The following is a 27,976-nucleotide window of genomic DNA, read 5'->3' as shown; positions in this document are numbered from 1 at the left end:
GTGCATGTATCATGTATGGCAGCCACGCATGTGCTGGGCTGGTGACCATTCCCAACGAGAGCAAAAGGAATGGAAGACCACGGCACTAGCTAAGCTAGCTAGAGCTAGGCGCCCTCGCTCAATTATTTTACTGCTCCCTTTATATTAAAAAAAATAAGAGTTGCTCATTGAACATAACTCAAGTAGTTAGCTTGTGTTTGATTATGGGACGTACTAGCTAGGTAAGATGAAACGATATTATCCCTAATTTTGGGATGGGATGATTCTATTCGTACGTTTGATCCATAGGATGGGACGATCCCAGTTTCTTAATTGATAGAAGGAGGGAGAGATGGGATGAATGTTGTTTGCAGTTACCGTCAGCCCACGCCCAATCCCGACAACATGCTTGAACTCGACGGCGATAGACTGCCGAGCGGAGGAGGAGCAGTATGGCCCGCGAGCGGGTGGAAGGAGGAGCGGAGCAAGCAGGCGGAGGAGTGGTGACCGACGGGCTAGCAAACGGTCGGGCGAGCGAGCTGCCAGCAAGCAGGCAGGCGCAGGTGGTGACTGACAGCTAGCGGTCAGGCAAGCAAGCCGTCATGCAAGCGAGCAAGAGGGCGGATGTGGGTGATCACACGAAGGAGAAGCAATGTGGCTCATGCCGTGCGCCCAACCCGTTGAGTTCGTCCGCTTATTTTTATCGGATGGCCTGGACCCGGATCTAAGGGGAATACTCCTCTAATGGGACTAAGGTTAAAGGAAGGGGGAAATGTGGGTGTTTAGCAGGCTTAAGAGGATGGCTAGAATAGTAATACTTGGCCGGGTTGAGCAGTGGGAGGAAGGAAACAATCAGCGGTTAGAAGGCAGTAGCCAAATGAAACAGGGAGGAACGGCCGGGTGGGGGAGGCAGGTATTCGTTTTTCCCTCACAAGCTATTCCCAACAGTATTTTCTTTCTTGACGAGATTTTATTTTGTCCTGAACTTGTATTTTTCCTTAATTAGATCTAACCCGGTTTCTGATAGTGAGATGCATGAGTTCAATATTTCACATGGCTCAAGATACCGCCACTTGATCTTGATCCAACAACCCAAAATACAAAGTGTGTATTTTATCTGCTTTTTTTAATAATATAAAAGAAGATCATTTAGACTAGATTTGAGAGAAGAAGAAACAAGAGTACATGTTCCCGAAGGGCTTAAAATCATATCATAACAAACTGTGTACTGCACATATTGACACACATACTATGACTACATATTCCCCTTGTTTGCTGCCCTGCAACTAGCTAGGAGAGCTTGGCAGCTGGGCTCGACAGAAGAGGGCAGCAGATACGTTCGTACGAGGCGATAAGTTTTTAATCTATTTCTCTTCGAGAGAATGACGACGCGACGGCCTGGATATATATAACTAGTTTAACTACGGCGTGACCACCGCGCGCGCATGCACTGTATACGTACGCGCATACGGCCGGGATACCACCATGTGAGATCGATCACATATATATGGATGCATTCATGTATACCAAACCATATAAATCTAGCTATCTAGCCATTAAATTAACACCTACATGTACATGTAAAACGTTACGAAATGATCGTATCCATGCTGGCGATCGACTTCACATGCGTGGCGATCGATAGAGAGAACGAGATCGATCGATCACTATACAGTACTACCTCCATATTTTAATGTATGACGCTGTTGACTTTTCGTTCAACGTTTAACCATTCATCTTATTAAAAAGTTTACGTAATATCATTTATTTTATTGTGACTTGATTTATCATCAAATGTTCTTTAAGCATGACATAAATATTTTGATATTTTCATAAAAAATTGAATAAAAAAATAGTCAAATGTTGGTTAAAAAGTTAACGGTGTCATACATTAAAATACGGAGGGAGTATATATATATATACCCAAAATAAACGTAGTAGTAGTACATCCGTGACGGTACGTACTTACGTGCTAAGCTAGTGTGGTGTTGTTGAGTTGTGGATGGTTGGGTGTGGGTGTGGGGGCCGAGAGGCCGACGTTAACCAGCGAGGCATGCATGCAGATGCAGCTAGCTGCTGCTGCAATGTGCTGCATGGAGCAGCTGGGGAGGAGCTGAGCTGAGCTAGCTTTGGCGCGGGCAGGAGAGGAGAGGAGAGGAGAGGGGTGGGGGAATCTGCTCGTGATCGAGGTGGGAGGGGGGAAGCTAGCGGCCACAGCACACAGGCGCAGAGGCTGCAGGCAGGCACCTGCAGCAGGGGCGCCCGCGACGGCGCCGCGCGCGCGCACGTCGTCGTTTCGAAGTGGCCTCAGTTATTAGCAATGCAAGCCACCACGACGACGGCGGGCAGTTTAGCTTTCCTAGGCTCCTAGCTACTCAGCTAGCGGCACATCATGCAATTGCATGCATGATGAGTTTGTTTTCTTTACGCCAATTGCATGACGGATTTGTTTTTTTGGTATGTAAATGACAACTTATAGAGATGAATACAAATGTTTATCCAAGTTCATCCCTACAAGTTAGTTTTTTATGGGACGGAGGGAGTATAGGTGCGCTCACAATCATATTTAAATTTAATTGTTTATAGAGCAATATATTATTAATAATATATTTCTTTAATAACCATTTAGATGACAAACTGGGTATCATGAATGATCAATTTGTGACAGAGATCAGTTGCCCATCGTAGAGACAATCATGCAATTGCGAGGAGACATCTCTATTTGTGATATCCTGGTCCCGTTAGAACGAGGCATGTGTGGCCCATGACAACTGTATACATGTGTGCATATCTAGTACCACATTAATTACTAGTTTAGCAAGAATGGAACCAACTTATAAAAGCTTGTCCATCTATATCACTCTCGGGTTAACATTTTAATACGAAGCAAATGACGAAAGTGTAAATGGGCCAGCCCATCGAAAGGGTTGGGCTACCGCGGTTCATGTAGATTGATCGATGTTTGTATATACAAAACACATTTTTATCGTGAAAAATAGAGGTTAACAGTTGTATATCAAATTCAACTTTGATTTAAAATGTATTTAAAACAATTGTATCGCGAAAATAGGTGTGAAGAAATCAAACTGAATTCTATTTTTAAATTTAGCTCCACACAAAACTCATGAAATTAAAATCCCGTAATTTATATTGCTCCAAGAGAGGTTTCAAACCGAAAAATCCCTACACAACGAAATAATGGTGTTGTTGATTCAAAAATTTAAAACTAATGGTTTATTTAGATTGATGCCATCTCAAACCATACCATTTTTTTAGAATTATCAAATATGTGCATCCATTCGTTTCTTGCCAAACTTTAATAAATACATAAGAAATCCTGTTAAAATTTTGGCATTGTCAAAATTTGGTAAAACTTATTTTGGCTACAATCTGAACAACCTCTAAACTACAAAATACGATCTTCAAATTAAATATTCCTGTGAGATCTAACTAACCTTTAAATTTAACTATATTATGACAACTTGAGGTCATGCATATACGCAACTGCATACAGCTGATAAATTAACCTTTAGCTCTAGACATATAAAGACACGAGCAATTAATATAATACTGGTGCAAGAATAGTGCATACGTGAATTATTTGCCCCGTATATATACTTTTCTCTGAATAGCTATGGTCTATTTTCTAGAGCATTCCATGCCGCCTGGCTAGCTCGATCGCTCACTAGCTTGCCTGCTCGCTAGCTGGAGCTTTTGTCATTCCATGCAACAGCGTGCATGGGAGAGAGCTGATGAGCACGCGTAAGTACATAACGTGATAACAATTTATACTAGACACTGGAGCTATTTTGTTTTTGGAAGCGATGAGAGATGTGCCGCATGCCAAACTAGTATATATGCAAGCAATGCAAGGGTCCAAGGAGAAATGCTCTCACGGGGCGGAGAGATTAATTTCTGCCGCCGTGCGTTGTCCGGTTTCCCCCTCGTGTTGGCGCCAGCCAGCCCACACGTGCCGATCGCAACAAATCGTTGGCAGAACAATACGAACAAATGGGCCTTTGTTCATGAGTTAGCACCCAGTTTGTTGCCTTGCGATGGGGGACAACGATTGAAGTAGTCTAATCAGATTGCGCGCGCTCGTCCTCTGTGTGGACAAGATCGATCGAGCCAGCGGCAGCATGAATGTTTGCTAGAGTATATAATACTACGAATCTGAATAGAACTATAATAAACATTTAGTAAGTCAGTAATTAAGTGAAAGTGGGAGGGGTCGAGTAGTTCACCAAGGACAGCAAACTTTTAGTACTAATAACACTGAGACGAGGCAAAAATACCTTTCCGACGAATCTAGGCTAAAACAACGATGATGGCATCAACAGGCAACATCTATCCACAAAATTAATAGCTTGATCTTTCTAGTTACTCCCTCGGTCCTAAGATATAAGGGATTTTAGATGGATGTGACACATTCTATTACAATGAATTTACATAGACTCTATGTCCAAGTTCATTGTAATATCCACCCAAAATCCCTTATATCTTTGAGCCGTAAGGAGTAATTTTACAGCTCTCTTAATAAAGTGTCCAGTTAGCTATAAATAAACAGAGTTGCTTAAGAGTCACCCGGCCCGTTAAAACTTTTAAATATCTGACCGTCAAATCACATCGAGATTCGTGCATGCATGGGAAAGGAAATAATCAAGCGTGTAACAGGATGAGGATTTGAACTCTCAGTTTCAGCCGTAAGGGTGCACGCCGCTAGCCACATACGAGCTTAAAAGGTCATATATAAAATTATATTGCAATTACAGTTTAATGACGATATAATTATGCTATTACGTACTCGTATTATACTCCCTCCATTTCTAAATAGCTGACATGGTTGATTTTTTTAAAATATGTTTGATTGTTCGTCTTATTTAAAAACTTTTGAGAAATATATAAAATTATATGTATACATAAGTATATTTAATAATGAATCAAATGATAGGGAAAGAATTAATAATTACTTAAATTTTTTAAATAAGATGAATGGTCAAACATATTAAAAAAAGTTAACGGCGTCAAATATTTTAAAACAGAGAGAGAAAGAGTATTACATTTGAAAAAAAATTAAAAAAGGGCCTAATAATGTAACTATACCCCCGACCGTTAGCTTACAGCAATGATTATATTACACATACAGGACATCTGGAAAGCGACGTGCCAAAAGTTGACGCGATGCACCGTGGATTCGTAGCTAGAGACTACAACCAGTACCGTAGCGGTACAATATAACTGATCTCTACCTATATATGCATACGAACGACAACCCCATCCCGGGAAGGCATCATACACACACAAACGTCGTACGAATCGACTGGACCCGCGCGCGTCCATCGATCGATCGATCGATCACGACGACGACACAGCACGGCCCCAATTTTCAAATCGCCCACGTACGGTCGCTCGCTGTACACGTTCGAACATACTCCACACTCCGTCCAGTGGCGGTGGTGGCTGGCCGGCGCGCGCCCCCAGCGCCTGCACGCGCGCGTATACTACGCCCGTTACCATATATACATGCATCCAACCGGCCGCGACCGTGGCCATCTCGTACAGTCGCCCGGCGGCGCTTCTCTCGATCGGTCGTGAGACGATCGAGCAAGCTAAATCGACCGCGCGCGCGCATGCAGCCGGTCGCGAATTTGCACGTACGTTCGCGCGCGCGCGACGACGTGACCCACCGATCGCCGATCGGCGACGGCCGCATGCCTCGCTAGCTAGCCACCTCAGCGACGAGGTAACGCGTGTATTGCCGCGCGCCGCCCGGGCGGACTTGCATTGCCATGCATCGATATGACGATATCCTCCTCGCGATCGACTCGATCGCGAACGAGCAGTACGCGCGCGGTTGAGTAAACGGCATGCAGTCTCGACAGTTTTTAACTCTCGATCGGTCGGGCTACTATTACATACTCCGTTTCAAAATATTTGACACCGTTAATTTTTTAACATATGTTTTACCGTTCATCTTATTTAAAATAATTTATGAAATATGTAAAACTATATGTGTACATGAAAGTATATTTAACAATAAATCAAATAATATAAAAAGAATAAATAATTACTTAAATATTTTAAATAAGACGAATGGTCAAACACGTACTAAAAAGTCAAACGATAGCAAATATTTTGAAACGGAAGGAGTACTCTACTATATACTTACATGCAGTACCGTCATGCACCGAGAACCAAGCTAGAGGCGGTTTTTTATTAACCAGCTAAACCTAACCTATCTGCCGGCCAGTAATTAAGCTGCCACATATGGTAGGAGTAATAAGGTCCTGTTCTTTTCTCCAACAAGAGTTGGATGAAGATTAAGATTTTTGTGGCACGTTTTTAAACTTCCAAGGTATGTTTCGTGCGAAAATTTTCTATATGAAAGTTACTCTAAAATATCATATTAATCTATTTTTTAAGTTTGTAATAATTAAAACTCAATCAATCATACGTTAATACTATATCGTTTTGCGTAAAAAACTTAATCTTCATCTTCATCTTTAGAAGAAAAGAACATCACCTAAGTAAGCTTAAGTAAGTAAGATTCTATTATGCCTGATACGATCGATCCTGGATCGATAGATTTGACTGTTGCCCGGTCCAGCCAGATCGGCCACCAAGTGGGGAAGGGTCGTGTAGGTTTTCCAAAAAAACAAATAATAAAAAAATAAAAAGAGGGGTCGTGTAAGCTGGCTGAAAAGCTGTTTGTGTAGGCCGCCGGAGAGAATCGAATGTGACGCATATGCCTCCGCCATCCCCCTTCCCTCCTTTCCTACACGGCTAGGTGATGTTTAGATTTAGGGAATAAACTCCTGTCACATCGGATATTTGACACTAATTTAAAGTATTAAATATAGACTATACTTACAAAACTAATTACATAAATAAGAGCTAATTCGTGAGATAAATTTTTTAAACTTAATTAATTAATCTACAATTAGAGAATGTTTACTGTAGCATAAAATAGGCTAATCATAAATTAATTAGGCTCAATAGATTGGTCTCGCGAATTAGTCTAGGATTATAAAATAGATTTTATCATTATTTTACATTTAATACTTTTAATTAGTGTCTAAACATCCGATATTATAGACCCATCCAAACACCCCCTAACTATACCTCTTGTGTGCACAGAAAAATTTTCACATCCATCGTCTATCAACCTGAGGTGACCTAAGCTAGCTTTGTGTCACTGTCTTTGATGGCATATGCGCAGCAACATTCCACATACACATTCCCCTATTTTATTGGGGCAAACAACCCTTTTCATCGATCTCTCTCTCGCCCGTGTTAGGGTGCATGCAGGGAATATGTTGCTGAGCTGTACATGGTTTTGGGCCACACTAGGCATAGCCCTCCTAGTCTTCACTTAAAATCAAGACTTAATTAATTACTCCAAGTCGTAATCGTACGTCCGTTAATGAATCTTATCGCCTCAGATCACAACACGTACGTAGTCTCTACAATAATAGCAACTATATATTAGTACGCAAATGTGCCAATGTGCATGCATGTTCAGAACTACTCCTAGCTAAGCTAGATCATTGATCATATATCGTCATACATATAATGTACTTTTCTTGCTGGTTTACGTCATTTTCTAACTGGATTAATTATTATTCCACACATATGTTCTAACTTCAGCTAGAACGTGTTGGACCAGCTACATACTCCAGCATCTTGTATGTGGGGCTAGCTTACTACCAATATGATGATAAGCTATTGGTGATGACCATCGATCTCTCTTCTAACTCTCAGGCAGAATTGAAGCTCTCTCGATTGGTAGTGTGGTGTGTAACCATATTAATGTAGAGAGAAGGTACAGTAAGGGGGACTGATTTGGGGGAGAGAGAGAGAGAGAGAGCTGGCAGCAGGGAGTTGCAGAGTACTCTTGTGCTGTTGGGTTTGGCTGCATATATGGGGCTTTGACAAACATCTCGTGAACTCCGACTGTTGTTGAGGTTTGTTGCGTATAGATAGATGGAGTGGCAACAAAGTAACAGTACTCATCACGCGGTCACGCGTACGTTATTAGCTGTAGGCCCCCATGTATATATCCTTGCAGAGGGCTTGACCTTTTGTCCTGCATGCATTGCATGCATGCTCTTGTTGCTTGCTGCATGAAAATAACTCTTTTAATTGGGTGAGGGGTACCTACTTGTCTTATTTTCCATTTCTTGATTTCTAGTATTAGAAAAATGGACCCCTTAATTTGTTGTTTCTTTTATACGACAAAGATATATGATGTCCGTTCAGAAATATAAGACATATTTTAACTATCCAATTTTAAGATTTAATCAACTATTAATCTAATAGTATCTAGGTTTTACCATAAAATAATACTGTTAGTACTTTCTTATGACTATAATTTTGTAATCATAAGGAAAATATATAGTACTGTTAGTATCAAATTTACGGTCATATAGCTTATTTTTGGACGGTCAAAATATATCCTGTATTTTTGAACAGATGTACTAGTATATACATGATTGTCTGTAAATTAAAGACCATGGAAATAGAGCAATTTCCATATTTGTCTCTGATGTCGCCCCACTAACATGTAGTAGGCCTGTACTGTTGGCACTTAGCTAGATACCATTGTAGTAAGAATAAATAAGAGGCAAATGAAGAAACCAGTAAACTTTAGGGGAGAAAAGGAAATTTATATGATGAAAATTAATAACCATGCATGCACCATAACTTGCTAATTTGCTTGTTCTTTGTTTGTTTTTTCCAGGGTAACAACTTAAACATGGCCTTAATTAGTGAACAACTGCTCTCGGTCATATGCACGTACGTAGACAAGCATGTACATATAACAATAATACTAGTTAAGCATGAAAAGCCAACATGAAACTCCTACATATATGAAAAATTCAAATGGGTACTCAAGACAGATCTGGAATGGTCGAAATATATGCTGGTTTTGTTTGCGACATACATGAACTTATTGTGTTCCTTGAATCCTCCTCATATATTCTAAGACAGGGGCAAATATCTTTCACACAAGTAGCTACTCCTAGCTAGTAGAGAACTAGAGATAGCTAGCTAGCGGTTCCCACCAATTATTGCAAGCACAAACACAAATCAAGGTGAAAGACGAAGAATGCCAAATGCAACTTGCAAGAAAGAGATGCGCGTGGCTTGTCGTAATATAGTTTTTTGTTACAGCAAATATCTGTCCTTACTAATTAAGTCCAAACATGTACGTACGCAGCTATATATATATAGGAGTAGATCATACTATGTATCGATCAGTACATATACAATTATTATTATTATTATTATTATTATTATTATTATTATTATTATTATTATTATTATTATTATTTTCAGCTTGCTGGACGTAAGTATATATATGAATCGGAGTATATGTATTCTGTTCTTGCAATCTAGCTACCTAGCTAGCTACCTCCATTTCAGAAGGTAAGATGTTTTGGTTTTATCTCAAGTCGGACTTCTATAAGTTTAATCAAAGAAAATGTAATAACATCTATGATGTCAAATGAATTTTATTAAGAGATTGTTCACTTTGTTTCATTTTTAATCTTACCAAGTTTTCGTATTGCTAAATTTTAGAAGGGCAACAAACTAAACACATTCTTGCCATTGCTACTATACCAAATTTTGAAAAAAAAAACCGGAAGCTTCCACTCAAAAAAAAAACTTTACCAAAATTTAGTCACACTAAAACATCCAAAATTTGATAATGACAAATATTGGTAGGGTTGAAAATGGCAACAAAGTGAATTAAATCCACCATTGAATATATTAATACTCCTATATTTGCTTGGTGTTAAAAATATTCCTATGTTTGTTTTTTTAAAAAAAAATTGATCAATCTTATAGAAGGTTAATTTATAGCAAAATATAGCCATCATCTTACATTCTTAAATGGAGGGAGCTAGGTGTTTTCATTTAAAGAAAAAGATTATTCTCGAAAGCAATTAATATTCCTTTTAGGTATTCAACTAGGGAATGGAGCAATTAATTTCTTGCACAACATATGTATTACTATTAGAGTACACGACGCTGATGTAATGGATCAACACTAGCGTCTTAATTATATGGGGAAAAAAATACGTAAATTAAACCATGGAAGGATAATTAAACCATGGATGACGCCTACGGTACCGCTCAGGCATGGCAACAGAAATACAGAACAAACAATATTTAATATGCAGCTTATAGCCATCACACAAGTCGAGCAAGCACGCACGCATGGCACGATATGGATCGAGACGCCGTCACGTGGGTCACCATGGGGCATGCATGCAATGCATGATCAGTTTGTGACGAAGACTGACGGTGTCAGACGAGTTAGCGTGACAACGTACGTACGGCTGATCCATACACAAATAGGCAGCCTGTGAGCCTGGTATATATGAGTTTAAATATCCATTATTCCTTACCTAGCTTATAATCCGATCTTTAATTAGCAATACTGCAATATAGCTAGTATTCCCTCTATTTCAGGATATAAGACGGTCAAAGTCAAATTGTTTTAAGTTTAACCAAGTTTGTAGACAAATATAATAATATTTATAATACTAAATTAGTTTCATATCAAATCAATAATTGAATATTTTTTAATAAACTTGTTTTGGGTTAAAAATATTTTTATTTTTCTCTACCAACTTAGTCAAACTTAAACAGTTTGATTTTGACCAAAGTCAAAACGTTTTATACCTGAAACGGGAGATAGTACGGTATAACTTCAATTCGATCCTATACCATACACGTCCGTGTGTGTCTCTAATTAATTTCTTTATGCGAAATGCTTTCAAATTAATTTCGACGTACATTTGGCGCATGCAGCGCGTGACGTAGGTGCAAATCGTACTCAGGTAGTCAGGTATAGGTACGTGGTGTATCGATCTGACCCATCAGGGGGGCGTCGGTCACATGCGTACATACGTACATGCGCCATTGTTCGTATATGCAGGCTCTGTGTGTACAAAACGGTGTCTAGGATTCTCGGGGGCGGTAAACTAGCTCCCAAGGCTCACGTGACGGCGGCGAGGGCGCGATCGATATGAATATGATCGAGCGGTCGATCGGGAGAGAGCCGAGCGCTTTGGAAAGTACACTCACATGCCATTGGCAGAATGTACCCCCTGCAGGCTGCAGCCATGCTACTGGTAGCTAGCTCCCCTGAGCATACCGATCAGATATGGACTTTCATCTCTAGAGAAAATATCATCTAAATAGTTATCAAAATATTTGATATTCCCTCCGTCCCATTTTAAATGCAACCAACCCAACTTTAATTGTTTGTCTTATTTGAATTATTTTTATAATTAGTATTTTTATTGCTATAAGACAATAAAATCTGATTAGTACTTTATGCGTGACTTATGTTCTCGAATTTTTTTAAAACATTTTTAAATAAGACGAACGGTCAAAATTTGGCATAGAAAATCATGGCAGCACTTATAATGGGACGGAGGGAGTAATAAAGAGTAATACGTAGTGTGAAATACCACAAACCGCTATACCAAATTCGATTTCTACAAATTGCAACAGAAAAATAAATTAAACTGAAAAAAGTAATCGTACATTTATAATTATATTTGTTATTTTTGTTACAACTTGTATAAGTTGAATTTTAACTTGCATGTTTATAGAGTAATATATTTTATATTAATTTATCTTGCTAATTTTTTAATAATTTAGACTAGTAATATACCCGTGCTAAACGCTACGGTACAATATCATTGTCTTTAATAACTTTTAAATTTCATTTTAGAAATTTTCTATGATCTATGCATCGTATCGATTCACCTTTCTATGTTTTCCCCTCCATGTCCACTCACCTTTCAATTTTTTTTCTTCCTAATATTTTTCTCTCTATCTGTTCAGCTTCCATTTTTTCCCCGGTATATTTAGGTTGTGTTCCCTAAAAGAAACCACTCCCTCCACTCGTAAAATGGAACGATGAATTAACACGTGATTAATTAAGTATTAGCTAAAAATACTTTTAAAAGGATTAATATGGTTTTTGAAAGCAACTTCTGTATATAATTGTTTTTATGAAAAATAACATGCTTAATGATTAGGGAAGCATGCGTACGGGAAACGAGGCAGTGGAGGTTGGAAACCTCAATAAACAAACGGCAACCTTATTGATATTTGACCTCAAATAAAATTTATAAATAAAACACAATACAGTACTACCTCAGAAAGAAAATAATAACATCGATTTTCATTATTCATATGTGCCATCATTTCTCACAAGTACAATACATAGATCAGATCAGAAAACAGGTAATGCATAGATCTCAGCACCTTCAGTTTGTTCTCAGCACATCATCCAGCATGTTTTACTGAAGGCCAACATTTTTTAAAAGCACTGAAAAGCATAATCATGTATTAATCCCTTGAGACTTCTCTTCATACCATCAAGTTTTGGCAATAAAGTTGTGTAGATTAACCGAGGAGATAAAGTAATTAACCATGCATTTATGCATAAGTGTGATTTAGCTTGCACAGAAACATGTATCTTCCATGCCACAGTACCTATCTTTAGAGTTAGGAATGAAATGAAAAATTGAACACCAGTTAGCCCCTAATGTAAATCAGTAAGATATAGTCCAAACGTAGACACCAAACGCGGCGAGTTACGGAATATAGAACCTGCAATACAAGAAAAGATGATATCAAAATACAGCTATATTTCTTTTTCTTGAAAAATAATGTTCTGTAAAGGTCAAAGCAATCCAACACAATCATGGTACCCCCTATAGTTACAGGCCCTTCCCGTCAATATCGTATATATGCAAGCCATCGAGATGACATTGCAAAAAGTTATTGGAAATGCCATACATAATAAGATGTTGGAGGAGAAAAGCTCATATATGAAACCAAACAAGGATAGGCCGATGACCATATAAAAAACAATACATTTCGAGCCGCATCTTATATTTTTATACAAAGAAAAGAGGAAGGAAGATTTAAAAAAATAAGGGCCAAAAAATAACCCCACATATACGGTGCTTGAAGCACCATTCAAGATAAAAATTGGATCTATCACTATGCTGGAGGTAAATATATAATAAACATGGTGTGCATAAGAGTAGCAGTCCCGTATAAGAGTAGTTGAAAATCATATGGCCGCTGTATCTCTTCTCACGCACAAAAAGGATCCAAAATATCTTGTTAATAAAAAACACCACTCATGCAAGATACAAGGTTGCAATAAAAAACCTAAACTCAATTTATTCATCCATGGTAGTGCAGACATATTATGATTATAGAGCAATATATCAGAATTATCTGTTGTTTCGCATGAGTATATTTCAGGAAAGTAAGGCAAAAACAGACAAACAACAGGCACACTACTTACTCCGTTGATATAAGAAATTTCAGCATCGTTATCACTATAATATGAAATTTTAGTTATCCTGAGCAGGAATATTTCTGTTATCATCTAATTAAATTTTGCATCCAAAATGGTTGAACTGTAATGCCATTATTTTGACTCACAAGCAATGAGAAGATATTTTCAGACAGCTAGGTCAAAGTTCTCATTCCACCAAAAAATACAGAAGAAAATCCACCAACTTTCTTTAAATAGTTGTGAAATAAACAAAAACAATCATGTACTGGTGCGACATGTTTCCCTTTTACAGAGTTCCAGGAAGTGCATCGAACTATCTAAGTACACCAGCAAGACAATGCGGCTATTTTGATCATTTTGCCTGAAGAAATGAAGTTTTATACTCCACTAAACAAATCTAAAACTCATGAATTAGAACCTGATGGGCTGCAGACGAGATCGAGCTGCAAACTTCTAGAGCCCCTGCTGGAATTAAACTGCTCTCAAGAAAGAAAAGAAAAGACAAACCTTTGTTCCCCTTCTGTAGTTCTCAACAACAATGTTGATAATCAATCACCAGATAAACAAAAATGATGGAGTACAGTATAACAGTGAAAATACTGTAAATATATACATGTTGAATTATCTGATCCCATACTTCCCCTTTTGACATAATGTGGCCAATGTAAAATAATAATCAGCAAGAATAGATTCATTCTTATTTTCAACTCTCTCTTTCAGTCACTTTCGAACAAATTCTCTGTGATTTCTGAGGGAAGGAATGTTTCCTACTTGACATTTTCAGAAAAACGTATTTGAAGTACAACATACTGAAACATAAATTGTCTAGAACAGCATCATTTAGTACTTGTAGTTATAAACTGAAACATATAACTGGTAAACATAAATTCGCTGCGAGGGAGACTTTCCTGGATGGTCGTCAGTGACAGGCGGAGGTCGAGGACGGAGATGCAGTGTGGTCGTGGATGACAACATGGGCAGCGCAGGTGAAATAGACGTTCTACGGTATCAACGGCGCCGCAAGATCGGCGAGGTGGAAATTGATGTCCCTGCCTTATCCAATTTAGCTTGCAAGCTCCGACGCGCGCGAGGGGCCTCGCCTCGCCGGCCGGAGGAGGCGCTGGCGCGATGCAATGCTGCCGTAGTCGTAGCGGTGTGTGCGGCGCTGCTGCGCTCGGGGAGAGAGGGAGAGGGGGGGGGGGGGGGGGGTGTTGATCCATTTTGGCTCTGGCTGCTGATGAGTGATGATGCATGCGCCTGCTGCTGCGCCGTACTAGCGGCGAGCGATTTGGCGTCTTCGTCGTAGGGATGATGATGATGTGTGGACTGGTATAGTACACTGCTGAGGGCTAGTACTGCCATGCAAGCTAGGTACTCCGTCGTCTAGCACTCTAGCACAGGTGTATAATCCCTCCGTAAAAAAAATAAATATATAACTAAATATAACATATTTTAGTATGACGAATTTGTATAAATGTATATCTAGATTCGTAATACTAGTATGTGTCATATTTAGTACTAGGTTGATTTTTTATGGGACGAAAGAGAGTATATACATGAAGCTAATTAATTTCTCTGTTAGTTTAACTACCTCTTCAAAAATATTTAACATTAAGATGCACTTGATAGTGTTGTGGCAAGGCGTGTGTCATTTCAACCCGAGGTTCCGTGTTCAATCCCTAAAACACTCACAATTTCTCTCTCTCTAATTTTTGTTTCTTTTAAAAAAAATTTAACATCTACTAGTATTAGAATAAGTCGATAGCTTATTTTAAGCACAGTAAAAACGCAGGCCTTCATATAAACAAGTACTCCCTCTGTCCCATAATATAAAGGATTTTGGTGAATGTGACATATTCTAGTACAATAAATCTGGTCAGACAGTCTATCTAGATTCATTGTACTCCATCCGTCCTATAATATAAGAGATTTTGGGTGGATGTGACATATCCTAGTAAGCGATATGGCACAAAGCCCACCTACATCAAAATTACTTGCATGATAATAGAGAGAAACCACTAATAAAGACCGTTGTACATGTCCTTATAGTCAGAATGTTAAATATTTGATTAGATCTTATCCTAGTAATCAAATATTTTTTACTGGAAGTTTAAAAAACATTACATGGAAGATATGTAGCCACACGCACGTAAAATTAATTTCAAATGTTATTTATGGAGTTCAAATATTATAAGATAATATTGTGATCAAAGTTGTTCACTCGTAACCAACTGAAAATTGTAAAGCTTTTGTTGCGATATGGCACAAAGCCCACCATTCGCAATTTCGGTCCATTAATATTTTGGGAGGATCAGAGCAGCTCATCAGGCCCACGCCCACCACACCGGCTCATCTGCGTGTCTTTCCTTCTCTCCTTTTCCTATGACGTGAGGCGTTCTTTTCTTCGTGTTGCATTTCGGGCTCCTTGTGCCAAGATAAAAGGAAAAGTTCAATGGGCTTTCAAATTTCATTTCAAACCTTACGAATGTGGCCGAAAAGAAAAAAGAACTAACGAAACGTACGTGAGGGCTTGGTTTTCTTCGTGTTGCATTTCAGGCTCGTTGCGAAGATAAAAGGAAAAGTGGCAACGATTTCAATGGGCTTTCAAATTTCATCTCAAACCTTACGAAATGTGGCCGAAAAGAAAAAATAACTAACAAAATGTGACGAAAAAAACAAGTGCAAAATTGATGCGCATCCGGGGAATCGAACCCCGGTCAGTACCGTGGGAGGGTACTATGATACCACTACACCAGATGCGCTTGACGCTTGAAATTAAACGATTGTTTATATATACTTTACAATACTCACTTCAAATGGCATCAACTAAAGGCACACTTCATTGAATTTTATATATTCTTCTGGGGAAACAAGCTTGATTTCATATCGGTTTAATTTCTGACTGTTGCATAGCACTGTCGACGAATTTACACATCCAAATTCCCCTAATTCCCTCTTTAAAAATAATTTGGGAAATCAACAAGCTCGCACTGATTGCCCTCTGCACAGGCCGGCGTGTTGTGTGGACATCCACGTCAACAGTCACCCTCCTAGCTGCTAAATGAATTGCTTCCAATAATGATTTCTTTCATCATCCTGGCCTACCTAATCAGCAATCAATCCGGATCCCATCTGATGTGCTCCATCGAGGCATCGACTCACCGCGCGCAGAAAGCGAAGCGCATGACACCATCGACCTATCCCCTGTCACTCTTTCAGTACTGACGATCTATCATCCGATTCGCCAAGCACCAACCAAGCAGTTCGGCCAGCCGAGAATGCAAATTTAACCAACACAACATTAAGCATTTGCACATCATCATCACGCACGCAGTTTATTATACTCGTATATATATATATATATATATATATATATATATATATATATATATATATATATATATATATATATATATATATATATATATATATATATATATATATATATATATATATATATATATATATATATTATAAGTGCTCCTTTGGAACATTGAGAAGTGGAGAGAATCTATGAGGCTGAAATCCTATGAAAAATAATCCTAATCAGTTCTTTGCAACAAATGATTGTGTGGCTTCCACAAAATTCTTTAGAACTTATATGGAATGACCCGTTTCGATATAATTTTGGAGGAAAACTAGTAAGGGCGTGTTCTTTCTGTTTGATTTTGGCTTATTATTTGCACGTAAAACGAGATACATTATTAGCATATAATTAATTGTGTACTATATATTTAAAACTTAAAAAATAGATTTATTTAATTTTGAAAGCACCTTTATATAACACATCGTTAGCAATTTGAAAAACGTACTAACGAAAAACGTGGAGTAGCTAAGCTCAATTAGCTCTTTAGAGTATGCCCTAACGGCCTGTTTGGTTGGTGGGAGTTTTTTTTTTTTAGGGATTGGAAGTTTAGAAGGATGAGGCTGTTAAGTGTTTTGTTTAGTTGGGGGATATGGGAATTTTGGTGGGATGAGGATGGGGAATTGAGGAAGGAACTCCCTACTTTTCAATACCTAGGTAGGGGCAGGTAATTGGGAGGGAATTACTCCTTTACTTTGTCTAATTAAATCTCAGCCATCCGATTTTATTAATGGCCTAATCTCCAACTAAACTCCCTATCAATTTCCATCACCTCTACCAAACAAGATATTGGGATTAAAATCAAATTCCCATCTTAATCTCATCATCAATTCCTTTGTGTAAACTCTCAATCTCCTTCCCTCGAGTTACCGAACAAGCCGTAAGATGCCTAGCCTCATGTTTTTTTTTTGCCACAACATTCCTTACGAATTCGGGTGGATCAAATAATTCTTGTAATATCCCCGTAAAAAAAATAATTCCTGTAATATACTCTCTCCGTCCTAAAGTATAAGGGATTTTGCTTATTGTTCAGATTTATATTCACCTAAAATCTCTTATATTTTGAGACGAAAGTAATTAAGTTCCAACGACATGATATATCGTTCTTTTTAAAATCATGAATTTCAAATGAGCCTTTATTTTTCTTTGTCAATCGGAGGAGACGATCGATGCTACATTGTCATATGCGCAGTTGCACAAACATCAATTCTTTTATACCTACCTGTCGCTAATCGCGTCTCGATCGCTTCGGCTAATTAAAATTAACTATGGTGTGATGGTGCTTATTGCCATGGATGGCACAAGACAATCATTGTATGTCAGCTTAGTGTTAGCTCTACTCTAGTGTTCTGAACTCTGAAGAAAGGGAGATGAGGAGACAAGGAAGCTTTTGGCTGATCTGATCATGATGCTCTGCTGCCGTTCCTTGCCGGAAAGCCACACCGCTTTATTAGGTGTTGGGTCTTGCTTAAGGCAGTATAAGACATCACTCTTAATCTAGTAGTGCTTAATTAAACTATACATGGGGATGCTATCGATGTATTGCGTCCACATTCAATGGATCAATCCACTTAATTTGGCTGTGTACAATAACTATATATGGCGTAATTTATCTTCAGTAAAGAAACCAACTACTAGCATGGCTGCGTACTTACTTTAAAAACAAACATATACTTCTTCCATAGTTCCTACCACTTTGAAACAGAGCATATGTGCACAAGCACTGAAGCATGCAGTTCCCACTTTAAATTATCACTAAGTAGGTGACTTTCTAATCGATAACTTTTAGGAAGTGCTTACTGATAAGTTACATGGCACAGAATTTATTTTCATGTTAAGATTCAGTGATGCTCACTCATATATATACGATGATGCAAATGGCAGACGAGTTAGCTAGATAAGGGTTGGTGTCTTAGTGATGTCCGAGCAAGCATCAGGTTGGTTTGTTTCCTTATCACACCTCATCTGGTATCAAAAGCTTTTTTTTAAAAAAAGATCTAATCAACAACTCTGCATTCTGCAATAAGATGTGTGGGCTAACCGGCTAAGTGTGACTAGATGTTACGGGTGCACAAACTGCTGCTACTGAACCAATAATGCTCTACTCATGAGCCAATGGCATGCAATCTGTCGTCATAATTCATAACAAGAGTTGGTACACTAATATAATATACAAACAAGAGTTGGTACACTCATGTAATATATAAAAAGCGATGTATCCAGTGAGGGTGCTGGGGGACTCAAGTTTTTCCTAACCCACTGGATCACAATTGAGAGAATGGGAGATGGGAGGAGGAAGAAGAGGAGGAGGAGGAAGAAGGAGTTAAGCCCCTTTCTGGTCATTTCATGGATCCGTCCCTGCATACGAAATATTAAAAATAAAGAGAATTACAGCGAAACATTACTTTTTATAGGTGTGTTCGATACTGCTTGCTGCTGTGACAGCTGAAAAACGGCTGCAAGCCGCAACAGCTAAACACGACCACAGCCGCAGCGCTGCAGCAGCTAGTGTTTTCGATCAGCCCCTATAAAGTTTAAGTGTATGTTCAATGCAAACCATCATAGCAACCAAGAAAATAAAATAGGGTTGAAAACCTACTTGCGAACTTAGACCGTGTATCCTATGTATTCACTATAGTGGGAGATACAACACCTATATGCTCGAGCATGCCATAGCAATAAAAATATTATAAAATAAGGTGTTGTAATTGTGCTCTCTTTTCTTTTATTTTATTTTTTTACCCTTTTCTATTCGAGATTAGGAAGATGTAAGGAACTTCTCATAAGGAGCGTACCACGGAGGAACAAGGGGTTGCAAGTTTGTTCGATAGCATGGAAGAACCATATATACACAAAGCACATAAACACACCATGCATCACACATGTACATACAGATGACTCCACTTACATACATGTAATTTGTGAGCAACATAATTTGAACTCACCCTTATGGTTCAGTCCTCACCCCCTCCATAGGCACACATGTTTATACCAGGGGTCAGCGAGTGATTTTTTTAAAAAAAGACTTGAAATTTGCTCCCGTGGAAAATCGAAACTAGGACCTGGAGGTGCTACTTGAGCACTATAACCACTAGGCTACAGGCAGGGCCTACATATCTCTCTATTTTTTGTGTGCATTTTTATTCAATCTGTTGTATAATGTGTGTTTTATAAGTTGAATGTGTATATTTGGTCTTCACTTGTCTAGATTCAATCTTGCGTATAAATTAATTTATAGAACATCAATATCAATATCTTTGTCACATAACAAATTCATTACATCTGATTAGACCAAGACATTTTCCTATGATATGTTATCATTTTTCATTACATCTCACAGAACAGTTTCATTATATCAATATCATATTGTTTGTTCCCTAATCACCATCATATATACCATATTGGCTTGATTGATATCCATCAAGTTGTTTAAGGAGTTGTTACTTGCCTTTGAGATTGTTTCATTACTAGACAACAGTGCGCGTCCTCGTCCTTGTCCTTAACAAGAGTGCATGTACACAACTACACGCTAAGAAGTACTACCTCCGTCCCAAAATAAATGCAGTTGTGAAAATTCGTGTTCAACGTTTGACTGTCCATCTTATTTAAAAATTTTATAATTTTTTTTAAAAAAATTAGTCACACATAAAGTACTATTCATATTTTATCATCTAATAGCAATAAAAATAGTAATCATATTTTTTTTTCAAATAAAACGAACGGTTAAACGTTGGAGATGAATAGTGCAAAGCTATATTTATTTTGTGACGGAGGAAGTAAGAACAAAAGGACTCAACCAATATACAAGTCTACTCTCATGAGCTGTCTAGTTAACTTGTTTTAAATAATCAAATAATACATCCAAGTGAAAAGATCTATTGTGTGCAAATATAGAAAAAAAATATCCCTTCTTATATTAGAGTACGTACAAGTTGTTACTGTTGAATACAAGTCTTTTGTGGACATAGGGGTGGGCATTCAGTCTAACTAAAAAATTTTGTATCGGTCTTCGGTTCAATCTTTGAAAAGTGAAGACCGAATTTCAACGCAAAAATGCTAGGACCGACAAATTAGGTCCCAGTCCTAACCGGAATTCAACAACATTTTCATATATGAAAAAAAAATAATAGAAATTTTCAACACAAAAATCAAAAAAAATTCATAAGCACTACGAGGTATATGCTTTTTTAAGTGTTTAATTATAAAGGACCGTAAAAGTATAACCTTACGACGCTTTTTGGGTAATTGGTCTGGCTAGACCCTTAAGTGTTGTACTATCTCATCAATGAAATATCGATATGGGACGACTGAACAAGCTAACAATACTTATACACTGTTCACAACACTTATCAAAACAGTCCGAGTTATCAACCAAACCTCACGGTTGCATCACCCAGGATGTGTACATCTGGGTTTGGATACGAGGGAAAATATGTAGTGTAAAACATATATATGTATATAAAGTGAAAACTTAGAAACTACCGTTTGATCAAAAATAGACGTCCGAAATTCGTCCGCGTCACCATAAGTAAAAATTTTACTCCCAGATTCACTCATGAGTAAAAATTTTACTGAAGTGACGTGGACGAATCTCAGACTTTTAATTTTCAATCAATGGTAATTTTCAGGTTTCTATTTCCACCACATATTTTAGTTTTAATCCATCATTTTTTTTTTTAAAAAAAAGGCACTCACCCATTTACTTGCCATTGTGTGGGGGCCGGGTTAGGTATATTGGGCTAGTCTGGTGTACCTTTTCTTTCCATTTACCCCTTTACTTGCCATAGCACGTCTAGGTTCAATGAACCTGTGATGGTCTCACCCGGTTCACAGGTTAAACTTAGGCCCTCAACCCCAAACACTAACTAATCGCAAAGGTAACCCATGAAAGGAAGCAGGTCCAGATTCATGGGAGAGCAGCGCTGTGTGTGCTGCTGCCTGCCTAATTATGATTTATTCCCACACACCCTGTACGTAGATGATGCAAAAATTTACGGGATTTGAGCGGGATATGATACACTCCTCGCAACGTTCGAACTCTCCGTTGATAGTGTCAATCACCGGCCGGCGAAATCTCTTTGCCGGTTGCATGCACCCCTCGCCTTACATATAAACCCACACACCTGCGTCCCTGATCACACCCACACACCCACACACCTGAGTACCTGACCTGTTAATTTCTCCTCTTCCTCCGGCGTCGTCGTCGAGGAGATCGTTCGATCGACTGATCAGCGATTAGGCGTGAGATAGAGGAGGAGGAGGAGGAGGAACGGATTGTGGTTTTCTTGAATTGTTAGGTTGGGTTGTGGTTATGATGATGCAGGGGGGTAGGATTGCGAGGAGAGGGTTGTCGAGGCTCGCAGCGGCGGTGGAGACGGCCGCCGTCGCGCCGCCGAGAATGCCGGACTTCAACCACGTCCCGCTCCCCTACGACGGCCCGTCCGCCGCCGAGATCGCACGGAAGCGCGCCGAGTTCCTCAGCCCGTCCCTCTTCCACTTTTATTCCAAACCAGTATGTGCATTTCTAATTTGTTGCTGAAATTAATTTTTCGTGCTCTTTTGAAATTTCCCTGAATTTTGGTATAGTATTCTTGGCAATCAAACTATTCCGTAATTTGTGGGATTCAGTTACGATGGGGCTCGCTGCAGTGTGTTCATTAGCGATATATCGCCGTGGTTTTTTTTGTTTTTGTTTCGTGCAGCTGAACATCGTGGAGGGTAAGATGCAGTACCTGTTCGACGAGCGCGGGCGGCGCTACCTGGACGCGTTCGCCGGCATCGCCACCGTGTGCTGCGGCCACTGCCACCCGGACGTCGTCGGCGCGATCGCCGCGCAGGCCGGCCGCCTGCAGCACTCCACCGTGCTCTACCTCAACCACGCCATCGCCGACTTCGCCGAGGCGCTCGCCTCCAAGATGCCCGGCGACCTCAAGGTATACTGTCGCGGCCGGCATTTGCCAGTTGCCGATTCTTGTGACGCTTGCTCTGACCGTATCGATGGCGCGGGCGCGCGCGCGCGTTGCGTGTAGGTTGTGTTCTTCACCAACTCCGGCACGGAGGCGAACGAGCTCGCCATCATGATGGCGCGGCTGTACACCGGCTCCCACGACATCATATCGCTCCGGAACTCCTACCACGGCAACGCCGCCGGCACCATGGGCGCCACCGCGCAGAAGAACTGGAAGTTCAGCGTCGTCCAGGTCAGTACATACAAAATGCCATCACCGATCGATGAAAACACTCTCGATTCTGATCACCTGTTCGTCCGTGTGCTTGAAGAGCGGCGTGCACCACGCCGTGAACCCGGACCCGTACAGGGGCGCGTTCGGCTCCGACGCCGAAAAGTACGCGCGCGACGTGCAGGAGATCATCGAGTTCGGCACCACCGGGCAGGTCGCCGGCTTCATATCGGAGGCGATACAGGGCGTCGGTGGGATCGTGGAGCTGTCGCCGGGGTACCTGCCGCTGGCGTACGAGGCGGTCCGGAGCGCCGGCGGGCTGTGCATCGCCGACGAGGTCCAGGCCGGCTTCGCGCGCGTCGGCAGCCACTTCTGGGGGTTCGAGACCCACGGCGTCGTCCCCGACATAGTCACCATGGCCAAGGTATAATCCGTTCCGCTTCGCTCGCCACCATGCATGATGACTCGATCGAACATCAAGCCTGACGGTGCATGGCGTGCAGGGCATCGGCAACGGCATCCCGCTGGGCGCGGTGGTGACGACGCCGGAGATCGCGCAGGTGCTGACAAGGCGGTGCTACTTCAACACGTTCGGTGGCAACCCGCTGTGCACCGCCGGCGGGCTCGCCGTGCTCCGGGTGCTCGAGAAGGAGGGCCTCCAGGCGAACGCCCACGCCGTCGGCTCCTACCTCAAGGACCGCCTCCGCGCTCTCCAGGACAAGCACGAAAGTAAGTAGTTGCCGGCCGCCATGGCCACGACAGCATGGCTGCTTGTGGTTGATTCATTCTTGCCGTCTCCCATGGATGAATGCAGTTATCGGCGACGTGAGGGGGACGGGTTTCATGCTCGGCGTCGAGCTGGTGACGGACCGGCAGCTCAAGACGCCGGCGAAAGACGAGATTTGCCGCGCCATGGAGCACATGAAAGGTAAGCTTTTCATGGACACATTTTCTTGTGGTTTCTGATCGAGTTGTGGCTTGATGAGGTTGATCGCCATGGATTTTGCACGCGTACATGCAGAGATGGGCGTCTTGGTCGGCAAAGGCGGCTTCTACGGGAACGTCTTCAGGATCACTCCCCCTCTGTGCTTCACCAAGGAGGATGCCGGTAGGCCGTTACACTCCATCAAGATCAAATATTTCGATCAAGTTCATATTCTATCACTGTCGTATACCAGGTACCAGCTCACCGGTTATACTAACACAATCATTGGTTTTGTTTTTTTTTTTCTGTTTGGTGCAGATTTCTTCGTCGCCGTGATGGACTCTGCACTGTCCAAGCTCTGAAACCTGCTCTGCACGGATGTTTCACAAGAGTAGAAAGGCCATCAAAGATGTTTCACAATCTTCATCAGAGATGCATGGTTTCACGAACAGTTCAGGAAAATTGTTCACTCCTTGATGCTTCGATGCATTTCTTATTTGTCAGAAACTTGTAGAGAGAATCTTGGAAATCTCAGTCAGTCTTGGTTGAGTCTTGTATATATAGATATAATAAATATACGTGTGGTATCCTATATTTAAGTATACCGATACCAATTAATTTACGGTTCAAAACTTGCACGCATTTTGTGTTTGTCAACTTGAAATGTTTCTTGGTAGGGCTCGGAGATTGATTTTTTTTTTCCCTTCGAGGAGATGTTCCATTGTTTATATCATTCAAAGGGTTATACAATTTTTTCAACAATATATATTAACACATGATATGTATCACTTTACATATATGTAAGATCAAATTCTACCTCTATAAGTTAATAAAAGGAAATCAATTTAGTCTAATTAGTAAAGTGATTTTTGGTTAATTCAATCCATGCCATTATAAATTTTACTTTTTTAAAATATATCATTAATATTTGTTAAATTAGAATGAAGCCAATTGAAGTTGAAGATATATCCTGTACATCCCTTGGCTGCATTTTCTATTTTTCTTGGACCAAATAGCCCCTTGTCTTCTACCTCCATCCTCTGCTCTCCACTCTTCCTTCAACGGTGGAGCGCTGCTACGCTTCTGGTGGCAACACGGACAACGGTGAAGGTCGAGCGGGGCAGTGTGGTTGGCAGCGACGCTTCTAGCGGCAATAGAGCTCAAGCAGGGTGAAACGACCGAAGTGAAAAGGATGACAGGAGAGAGATGATGGGATCAGGATCCAGTGCAGTTGCTAAGATAACTGCAACATAACTACATAAGCATCATTGCATCACATTAGCACCATTTCACTGTTGCAAAAAATATTATTTATATATCTTATGCAATGAATATGAAAGGTAGCTCGCGCGGACATCTTGTTTAATGTTGCTTGAATTTTTACTGCGAATGTTTATATGTGGATGATATTTTTAAATATTCTTTGACTCTATTTTAAATATGTTTTTGTTAATAACTGGTTTGGATATATTACTTGAAACCGTATACATTGAATTTATGAGAAAAAATATGTCATAATAATAATAGAGTTTGTTCATATATATGTTTGTACTTCATGCGATTCTTTTTTGGCATATTTACCATATCTTATTTTTGGAGTTTCTAAATTTTAAGTGATATTTTTTTTCTTGTATGCTATAGATGACTTTCTAGATTTTTATGATATATTAATGAAAAAAATATATTTTGTTAAAAATATAGCTAATAGGTATACTATATCTAAATAAATATAGACTTATATTACTTATACACCCTCAGTGGCATAAATCCAAGGAGTCAAATTTTGTCCAAAACAACACGGAATTTATATGTAATCCGGATAAAGTGATTTTTTTTAATATGATCCTATAATCTAAGATGGATGCACACAATTTATAATAAAAAGGGAATTTATATTTTTATTATAATAAATTCATGATAAATTTAGTAATTTATCAGGGTTATGGATAAGGACATTTTCCTATCCTTTTGGTTACAGAGTATACGAATATGGTATACCCTCAAATATGCGGGAATGCTACCTTAGTCTTAAGGAATTTGGCCAATGGGAAAGAAAACTGACTCCCTGAATAGAAGGTGTTAGAGTCCTATTCGGAGGGGATTTGGGCCTTGTGATCTAGTGTGTGCAAGATTCTTTGAGTTCTACTTGGAAGCCAAGGCAGTTTGAGGTATAAATACAAGGCTCCCTAAGGGTACAGGATTATCTATCATAGCATTGCCATCGGTCATACCAGAAATAATCCGGAGAACTCGAAACCAACTCGCTGATTGATATTGTCGGGTTGTTCTCAAGAAAGGTCTAATCGGTAACTCATCGGTTATGTTATTCTCTGTTGTAATCTCTATAGTTCTCTTCATGAGGGGTCTGAACCAATATAAATCTTGTCAATGTGGTTCTCTTCATAATCCCATAATCTTGTTTTTGTATGTTTTGGTCTGAATTTGGGTGATCTGGTTAAAAAAATTTCTGATAGCACGTATCAACAGTCACTCAAGCGGTTCGTAGTAGTGATTTATGTAGTAGTACTACATATGTAGTAGTGACAATTTTCAAGCAAGACAATGTCTGAGGAGGTAAATGACCATGATGCAAAATATTGCTGAAAAAAATGCTAATTGGTTTAAGATGAGGTAAATGTTTCCAACTCTCAAGTCTCTTGTTCGTGCATCTTTCGATTCCGACATCCCCTTTCTATTTGATGTAGTTGTTGTAAGTTTTTCTTTAAAACTTTCAGATATAAGTATAGTACAATAGTAATATTATATTTTTATTGGCATGTCATGTAATTATGCTTTGCAAGGTTGTCAGTATCCCGATTCGTATCATAGTATCTTACGATACTACGATCCTACCAAGTCGAAACGATACCGATCCCACCTAGTATCCTAATTTTCATAGTATATCGATCCTACTATTCATTACTACACGATCCTACGAAATCTTAGGTGGTATCCTGATTCTATGATCTCTACGATACTACAAAATATTATTTAAAATAGCATGGTTTGAAAATAATGTAAATAAATATGCTCAAATTTATATAAAAATCAGTTAAATATATCAAAACCAACATGTTTCTTTTGATAAATATCTTTATTTGCATGACATATATCATTACTACATTTTTTTATATAGAATGACTATATATAATTAATATAAATATTAATTAAACTTAAAAAAAAGAAAATCTCATGATATCCCGATACTATGATACGATATTACTTTAAGCAAAATGACACTACCTAGTATCCCGATCCTGACAACCTTGATGCTCTCTAGACTTACTGCAAGTAAAGTGTAGTCACAATATAACTACAAAACACACTCGCAGCCCAAAAGTGGAATAACACCTGCGTGGGCCGTTTGATTTTTTAATTCTTCATCCGTGCACAAATCTTAAAGCAAATTGGATGGTCAAGAATTCGAAAGTTTTTCTCTTTGTTTTCTGTCACAAGCAGTATGTCAAATCCGTTCTATTTTCAATAAAAGAGATTCTTTCCTTTTTTTTTCTTATTAGAAAGAAGAGATTTGCACAGTTTACTAATTAACAAATTATGGCAATGCAAAATTCTGAGAAACAGAATTCAATTGTGATATTCGTACCAACAACTGATGGAAGGGATAAGTTCAAAAATATATTTTTCATTCCAGGGAAAAATCAGTTCAGTTTTTATTCTCCCAACCTAACATCTCCTTACGTCATTAAAAGAGAAACCACTGCAAAAAAAAAAAAATGCTCTCCGGCTGCCTTCACTTATTCACAAGTCGCTTTACCGGTGCCATTACTTATTCACAAGTCGCTTTACCGGTGCCATTACGGTCTGTTGTTGCCTTGTTGGGTACCTCGTGATAGGGGCATATTCACTTATTGTTAATAGAAACTTAATTTTAATTTAATGAACTGGATGCCCCTGTTTTTCTTGCCTCGTGAGTGGAAAATTGGCCGGGCAGAGAGTGTACTATTTTCAACAGTCAGAAAAAAAAAGTATCCAGTCGATTTTTTTATTTAGGTAATGAAAACAACGCATTCAATTGATACCGACCATGTTGCATCGCCGTGAAATCGACTTGTGGTCAATGTAGAAACGAACTTGTATGATTGTATGAACATCATCCTAGACTGAAAATATTTTTTTAATTAATAAAAAAAGACACCTTCGGTGTGGCCGCAGAACAATGAGCACAT

General features: G+C 39.4%; 1 protein-coding gene and 1 non-coding gene across 2 annotated transcripts; one reads left to right on the top strand and one right to left on the bottom strand.

Annotated features, from left to right (window-relative positions):
- Positions 1-16,012: 16,012 nt before the first annotated feature.
- On the bottom strand, positions 16,013-16,083 carry TRNAG-CCC (transfer RNA glycine (anticodon CCC)). Its single transcript has one exon. It is a non-coding gene; the product is annotated as a tRNA-Gly (tRNA).
- Positions 16,084-21,551: 5,468 nt separating this feature from the next.
- On the top strand, positions 21,552-24,407 carry LOC127765532 (alanine--glyoxylate aminotransferase 2 homolog 3, mitochondrial-like). Its single transcript, XM_052290447.1, has 8 exons — positions 21,552-22,197; positions 22,388-22,618; positions 22,715-22,885; positions 22,965-23,288; positions 23,368-23,593; positions 23,679-23,792; positions 23,886-23,972; positions 24,108-24,407. Exons 1-8 carry the CDS (start codon positions 21,997-21,999, stop codon positions 24,149-24,151), a joined length of 1,398 nt encoding a protein of 465 aa, XP_052146407.1. The 5' UTR covers positions 21,552-21,996; the 3' UTR covers positions 24,152-24,407.
- Positions 24,408-27,976: the final 3,569 nt, after the last annotated feature.

Source organism: Oryza glaberrima, chromosome 3 (assembly GCF_000147395.1).
Source record: "Oryza glaberrima chromosome 3, OglaRS2, whole genome shotgun sequence".
Taxonomy (NCBI): Eukaryota; Viridiplantae; Streptophyta; class Magnoliopsida; order Poales; family Poaceae; genus Oryza; species Oryza glaberrima.
Note: the sequence above shows the minus strand (reverse complement) of the source record. Positions and strands in the feature narration are given on the sequence as shown.

Bases quoted from the DNA above. Each gene is read 5' to 3' on its own strand.
- LOC127765532 (XM_052290447.1), top strand. From the start codon at position 21,997: ATGATGATGCAGGGGGGTAGGATTGCGAGGAGAGGGTTGTCGAGGCTC. The intron at 22,198-22,387 runs GTATGTGCATTT...TGTTTCGTGCAG, and splicing joins TCCACTTTTATTCCAAACCA to CTGAACATCGTGGAGGGTAA. The intron at 23,973-24,107 runs GTAGGCCGTTAC...TGTTTGGTGCAG, and splicing joins CTTCACCAAGGAGGATGCCG to ATTTCTTCGTCGCCGTGATG.